At 32.8% G+C, this 7802-nt stretch overlaps 1 protein-coding gene across 5 annotated transcripts; it reads left to right on the plus strand.

Moving 5' to 3' along the window:
• Positions 1 to 283: 283 nt before the first annotated feature.
• Positions 284 to 2225, plus strand: LOC140876368 (V-type proton ATPase subunit a3-like). Of its 5 annotated transcripts, none has more exons than XM_073280321.1 (4): positions 284 to 341; positions 501 to 559; positions 633 to 740; positions 1643 to 2225. In XM_073280321.1, exons 2-4 carry the CDS (start codon positions 524 to 526, stop codon positions 1748 to 1750), a joined length of 252 nt encoding a protein of 83 aa, XP_073136422.1. In that variant the 5' UTR covers positions 284 to 341; positions 501 to 523; the 3' UTR covers positions 1751 to 2225. The 5 variants fall into 5 exon arrangements, 4 of the variants coding, with proteins under 4 accessions (XP_073136422.1, XP_073136420.1, XP_073136419.1 ...); XM_073280319.1 differs by having other exon boundaries at positions 286 to 559; positions 1643 to 1756; positions 1894 to 2225; XM_073280320.1 differs by having other exon boundaries at positions 313 to 380; positions 497 to 559.
• Positions 2226 to 7802: the final 5577 nt, after the last annotated feature.

A 7802-nucleotide genomic window follows, 5' to 3' on the forward strand; every position in this document is an offset into this window, starting at 1 on the left:
ACTGATTCCTACACTTGCATCATCATTTGGAAAATGCTTATGTCTAAGCGAAGCTGGTTTTAATAATTATTGATTATATTGGTATTTTTTGGAATAACAATTTTTGCTTGTTTTCCTACCGAATTCAAGTTTTTTTTTATTTGAATAATAAGGTTAGAAAATTGAGTATCCGGGGTGCTTGTGTTTGTTGGAGCATTAGTTCTATTTGACATTGTTGTTTTGGCTACTCTTAAATGGAGTTTTGTTCTTCATGGAGTTGGTTTTTTGGCAGGGGGCGACATCGAAAGGAAGCAAGAGAGTTTTGTGGGTTGCTTTTCTTTAGACTTATAGGTTAATACGAGGTGGTCTCTTTTAATTCCTCAAAAATTCTTTTAAATTAGGTATTCCATTAGAATGTCAATTGATTTGCCATATTCTTTTAGATCATGATGTTCATTTTTGTATAGTTAAACATACAACTTATCACCTGTTGATTTTTCGTGACCAAATGTCAAAGGCAGGGTTGTCACCTCAAGCAAGATCTATGACACGTCCTGTAATTAGTTTGGATTACCTTGAGGTATTTTTGCCTTTTGTATTTATCTCACTCTAACTATAAAATGTATATGACCCTGGGTCTTCTCTGATTTCAGGTTAAACTCGGGAACCTTGAGGTTGAGCTGGTTGAGATAAACGCAAATAGTGAAAAGTTGCAGCGATCCTACAACGAACTAGTAGAATACAGGCTTGTTCTTCAAAAGGCATGTAATTTGTATTTCTCAGTGTTCGTAGCTTTTGTTGAGATACCTAGTTCCCACCTGTGTTATGCAGAGAAGTAGAAAATATTTGTCACAAAAAATAATGTGATATCCTTCTTATTGCTCTTTTTTGGGATAAACCTAAAAAAATGTTAAGATGAGCACATTATACAAAAGAATTATTCTTTTAGAACTAGAAAAGTTTCGCATAAATTATGACCAACAGCAGCGAGAAGAAAAAAAAATATTGGTATAATTTATAAAAGTTACTTTTATTTCTGCTCATTCGTTTATTTTCTAACATTTTTCTTAGTTTTCTTATTTTTTTCATTTTGGATTACATTTGAACATTCCTCTAGTTGTTCCTTTTTCTCTTGATTTCCAGGCTGTTATCCTATTTTTTTCGCTATAGACAGGAAGTGGATTTGTTTCTTTTTATCCTGAATATTTATAACACTTAATTCCTTGGCTACTCCTTTTTTCAATTATATTTGGGTCGTACTTTGCCTAATTTTCCTCTTAAATTAAATGTTTATTGATATCTTTTTTCCCCTTTCCTCTTCTTTGATGATCTCAAATAAGATACTGAAATTGTACTTTTGTGATAATTCTGCTTCCATTTCAGAGCTTCGGTAGACTCTCATAGTTTAAAACTACATCGTGGAAACTTGCTGAAAATTATTGGAGAACAATTCGAGCAGTGGAACTTCTTGGTCTGTCAACCATGTTTTAACAAATAGCTTGTAGTTTTCTTGGTTTTTGTGTGGTTTTTGTCAAAAAGTTGAACAACGGCTAAGCTGTGAATTATCAACCATGTACCAAAAACCAGAGTGTTTTATGCATGTTACTGACATTGATTGAATTTTAATTTCTTATGAATTTAATAAACTAATTTTATAATGCAGGTGAGGAAGATGAAATCCGTTTATCATACTCTGAATATGCTTAGCATAGATGTCACCAAGAAATGCCTAGTGGCAGAAGGATGGAGTCCTGTTTTCGCATCAAAATAGTTGACTGTTGTCCCACATTTCTTGATTTGTGCGATGGAAAGTTTGGTCACAGTTGTTGCTTTAAATCATGAGATTTCAAAGTGAAGTGTTATGTTTAACGCTATGTTGACTCTGAGGAGTATGTTTCTTATTTTCAGATTCAGGATGCACTGCAGCGTGCTACCCATGACTCCAATTCACATGTTGATGCTATTTTTCAAGTCAAAAAATAATGTTACATGAGTTTTGGTGTGCTGTATTTTTTGTTTCAGCAAAAAGGCGGTTTTGTGTAGAGGTCAAAGACCTTTCATACAACCTTTCATGGGTGAGAAAGATGCAGAGTCAATTAAGCTCGAGTACATGGCTAATGGGAATGCGGAGATGGAGGAAAAGACAGAACCTGTGATGGAGAAGACGGAGGAACTCCATGATGGAGTAATAGAAATGGAAGAAGAAAACCAGGTTGCCGAGAAATTTGATAATAAAAATATTGACAAAAAAAGTACTTTTGCCTTTTACTTTTTTTTCCAAATGAAGAAATGAATAAATGCAAAGATAATCCATCAATCGACAAATGGTATAATGCAATCACATAAAACCAACTCTCAGAACATCAATCAATCAATCGATGCCACATCTGTTGAATAATTCTAAAGTCTTAATCCTGACAATAGATTGTAATCATTCCTGTAATTCATCATATCTTTATCTTCTTCACAGATCTGAATCGATAGCTGTTATTCACATCTCATACAGTGTATTCCACAAATCTGATTAGTCTATTCGGATTATTTCGTAATCAAAGTTTATGCTGTATTCACAGATTTCAACGTATTCAGATATGTTGATAATCGGTATCACGACAGATAAAGTTCATTCTCGCACTTCGATTCATCTTCTCTGACTATTCTTCCAATTCAACAATAACATATTGTACCTTTACCTCAAAAAGTACTCAAAGTCTTCGAATCATCTGTATTACAATGTAATAGTAAACCCAATGTTTCAATCTGAAACATTATTTCTTGGCTTACTGTTCGTCTTACAACGAATCTAATCACAATTCAGTGATTTGATCATACAGACAAATTATCGTATACAGTATTTCAAATCAACATGTTATTAACTACCACCTGTTTACATCATATAAACGGCTTCATCTTGGTAGTTTCACAAATTACTCTTTCAAATCATGATCTCATTTCAATTTCTGGAGTTTCTAAACTATCACTGAACTAATCTGGTCAATGATTTGCAACTTCATCAGAAACTCTTTGTACGTTTAACTTCGAAAACATACTAATTCAGTTCCATCTAGTTGCTCTATCTTCTGATAAAACAATTATTGGATGAATCCCAAATTCATTGTTGTGCATTTTCTTCAAAATCTGATTTTTTTTTTTTCAGAAATATCAATCACAATCAGATAATCAATCATAATAGAATTCATTCATTCTGATCTGAGGCTTCAATTCATATCTTAATCTGGAATTTTGTACTGAATTCTCATCGCTTCAGTTACTTTCTTTTCTGTGTTTATTTCATCCTCTGAACAATTCTGGCTTTCTTTCAATCAAAATCATTCTGATTGGTCATATATTCATCTGAATATTCAAACCAGAATACACAAAATCTGAAATCAAATGATCGAATGTCTGTTTCGTTCTTCATTTCTATTTCTCAATTGAATTCTAATAACTTGATCTCATCTCAATGTGCTTTAATCCTTCCAAATCAATTCTCACTTAATTTGGATTACAGCGATTCTGACTGTTTTAGTATCTATCTCGATACTCAAGCACATAAATTCAAAAGATCAATTAATCACGCATTCATCTCTTCTCTTCGTTCTATTTCCCAAATCTCCATTGGAAATTCTATCAGTTACGAGTCAAAAATATTATAATATACTGAATGTATACATCAACCAATCAGTAACTCCTGAAATTCATAATAAGGGAAACTCACTTAAGTTAAGGTCATCCAAAGAACAATATTCTGAATGACAAATTTCTAAATGAAAACAACTCACTAGCATCTCAACTTAAGACAAGTAAATCAAATCAGACCTTAACAAAGAATAAGAGTCAATCAAAATCGATTGAGGTCGGTACCAAAACCTCAAAATCAATATCAAGAATTTCAAAAATCATGATTTTATGATGTAATAACTTCAGTAAAATCAAATAAAGACTCATCTGTAACTGATTTTCATATCATCATCTATTTTGTAAACCTCAAAAGCAGTATTCAATTCATAAACTCATCAATTCTCTGATAAATTCCAGTTCACAACTTAAACTAAAGTCAAGAATCTTACTGAAATATATCTGCCATCTCTACTCATCGGCATATCTTTCAATTATAGTTTAGATCATGAACATATCTAGTGCATTGAATATACTGATTTCGGAATATTTCTGTAATCAAACATCATATATCGAGCCGAAATCACAGAATCTTAATTCGAGATTCTATATCATCATATTCAATTGCACATTATATTCTTACTGATCTAATTTAATCGCTTCTTATCATCAATTCTTCTACTCATCTGTATTCGATTATTGCATCATCATCTATCATGCAACATAAACAGATATTTCAATACGAACAAAATCATCTTCAGTTTTAGTTCATCAAAGCAATAGTTCCATTCTTCAGTTCAATTCACACAGTTTCTTTTCTGATACAGAGGTGATCATATAATAAGCTTTCAGCTATCATGAATCTATTGCACCAATAATAAACAGGTCAAAAAAAAATAATTCTGTTACCTAAAATTTCATTCTCAGGTGTAATTTCATTATGATCCTCTGTATTCTTCTGGAACTGTTTTTCATTTGAATCCTCTTAGAATCTGTTTTACTTCAAACATATTCTATCACATCTGTTTGAGCTGTCTTTATACTGATTGTTAGGATATGTCACCTCAAAATGAATGCAATAATCTCTAACATACTCTGCATTCAGAACCAGACTAATCTATCTCGGTTTGCTAGAGCAAGATAACTACTTTCAGATCTTTCACTTCATATCTATCTTGGAATAGAAATCGTAGCCAATTGTGATTATCTCTTACACTATGGCATATTTACAATTTCATTCCTTCTACTTCATCATTCAGCTTCAATTCTCTTCGCTCAGTTTATGTCTTTCATAAAATGTTTTGGTCGTCAACATTTATTCAGACATATTCTTCGAATTCAAGCCATTAAATAAAAAACTCAGTCTTGAGTTTTTTCATCATCTTCAATTCAAAGAATTATAATAGGCTTGAAAATCTAATAAGACATTCTTCAATACTCAAAATATTCAGCTTCTAAAAGGTATATTTTTCCTTCTCATCATTTCTATCTGTTGTGGCAAAGAAACATTAATAAAAATCTGTTCTAAGCACTTACCAACAAATAAATATACCTCTTTTTTGTCAGAATTTCTTCATCAAAATCAATCAGCTGGTTTCTAGGTCTTGAAGTTGATAGACAGTCAATCTGATACATCATTCATCGGTATCATACAGATATCTGAACATCAGTTCTTCAAAACAACTTCTACTTGCAATACATCTATTCATTCGCTGATATTCTGTTCTGTTCAATCAGAGATATTTCATTCAGCTGAGCAATAATACAGTTCTGTTCAATCTGACCATACCATTCTATTCAGTCTGGCCATACAACTCTGTCAGTCTGGGGTGCTTACGTCACCCAAAGAACACTGTTATATTCAATTCTGGGTGTTTACATCACCCGAGGAAATTCTTATAATAACACCGATAAGAATTTGAAAATTTACAAATCAGTAAATTAATCAATTCAATTTCAAAGGTAGATCAAGAGTACATGCAATGTATTAAATTATCGAATCAACTATTTCATAATCATGCAATACTATAAATGCATATGACTCACTCTACCCCGCTCAACTTCTATCATGGTCCAGAACCTACTCTCTGATACCACCTGTTGTGGGGACCTCGGGTTGCTAATCTCGTCTTAGGGCAACTAATGATTAATTAAACAATTAATCAAACAATTAAAGAATAATAAATCAAGTGCAGAATTTTTTTTTTTTTTTTAAAATCCGGAGCCTCGCTCGATCGGGCAAAATCAGCCGATCGAGCGAGCAAGAAAATCAAGCTCTCGGGTTTGTACACATTTTGGCCTCGCTCGATCGGGAAAAAGCAGCCGATCGAGCGAGCAAGAAATTTCACATTTTATGCCCAAGAAAACAGGCCTCGCTCGATCGGTAACTTTCACCCGATCGAGCGAGCCAACTTTTGCTCGAATTCTGCTGCTGATCTTTTGCTGTCAAAACTTGGAACCATAGCATGATTCTTCAATCAAATTCAAGTCTAAACATATTATAAATTCTGAGAACATGCATACATTCATATACCAAGTTCCTATCATCAAATCATGCATGTATTACATCAAATGAATATCTTAAAAGATATAAAACTACAAGCTATTCAACATAGCATAAACAACTTTAAGTCTTAAGTTCTTGCTATGTTTGATGCTATCACTATACCATGCTTTAACTTATAAACCCGAGTCCACACTTGCTACATCTCTCTCCCGAGCTATCAATGTCATCTCAACTAAGCTCCTGCCCCTCCTGTTGCAATGCACACATACAAAACAAAGCAACAGCCGGATAAACTCCGGTGAGAAATCATTCTCAATATAATCGACATATAAATGCGTTAAATAAATTCATATCAACTCTAAACATGTCAACTCAAGAATAGAGTAAAATAACGCATATATCGACTCAAACATCAAATCAAGACTTCAATTTATATAGCGCGCTTATCTCAAGAATGGATTCTTATCACTTCATTGCCATTAAGATTCGTAAACGATCTTGACATAGATATCCATCTAACGAGTTCGTAAACAACTCGCAAATAAGGTTAACCGCAACCTTGGCATAGAATCAACTCAATATACAATCATATCAAAAGCAATAAAGATCCACTACCTATGATGGATCGACAATAACATAAGTTCTACCTCAAGAACAAGTACTTAAACAAGTATGTGATTTGTTCGGGATAACTCAAGAATAGTCGTTCTTGAGTTTCACAGTCCCTGACTCGTGATGTCGTCATTATACCTTTCATTCTCGAGTTGACGATGTTCCACATCTGGATAGGAAGTACAACAACTCCTACAAGAATCTGATCATTCAAACATCAATCAATCTTCAAACAAATTCACTTCAATCTTGATCACTTCTTTTTCGGTTTCAAGTTGAGGTTCTTGAGTCAATAGTCTCATATTAAACTCTGAAACATATCATCAAAACATGCATATCAAACTTCATTCTATTCAATCATTTCAGAATCGAGTCAAAATCATCAATATAAATTCAATCAACATCATTTCAAACTTCAACTTCTTCTTATTCGGTACAACTCGGAGTCGTGAATCATTAGCCTTCGAAACTCAACTAAAATCGAGGAAAAAAAATGTCATAACATTCATAACATCTAAAAACTATCTCAACTCAGTTATAGGCTATCAAAACGATGTCAAAACATCAACCGGCGGCATAGCGATTGAAAATCGAAAACCGACTCGGTATCGAATTCATTATTAACTTCTTATCAACTTCTAATCACTTCATATCATTCATACTCCTCATATCAGCAGCTATAATCTTTTGCTAACAAGTCAAAAACATTCTGGAATCATGATGGAATACATTTAATACGAACTCATCAATCCGGTTTCGATATCGAACGGCATACGAACTCAAAACACAAACATAAATTTTGTAAGGCCCGGAAATATTAAATTATTAATTATGGGATTTGAGAATTAAATTCCATATTATGGGCTAATATTGATTTGAGAAGTTATGGAAATGATAGATTTAATTTCCGAGCTGAAAATATTTAATTTGAGAATATGCGAATTTTGAGAATTAAATTCCGAGAATTCTTAAATTAAAAGAATAAATATTCGATTTGAATATTTATGGAATTGAAGATTTAATTCCATGTTTCGGAAATTAAAGAAGATGAATTTGGAAGATATAACTCGATCAGGGACTGATTTTC

Source organism: Henckelia pumila, chromosome 1, assembly GCF_033568475.1.
Source record: "Henckelia pumila isolate YLH828 chromosome 1, ASM3356847v2, whole genome shotgun sequence".
Lineage (NCBI taxonomy): Eukaryota > Viridiplantae > Streptophyta > Magnoliopsida > Lamiales > Gesneriaceae > Henckelia > Henckelia pumila.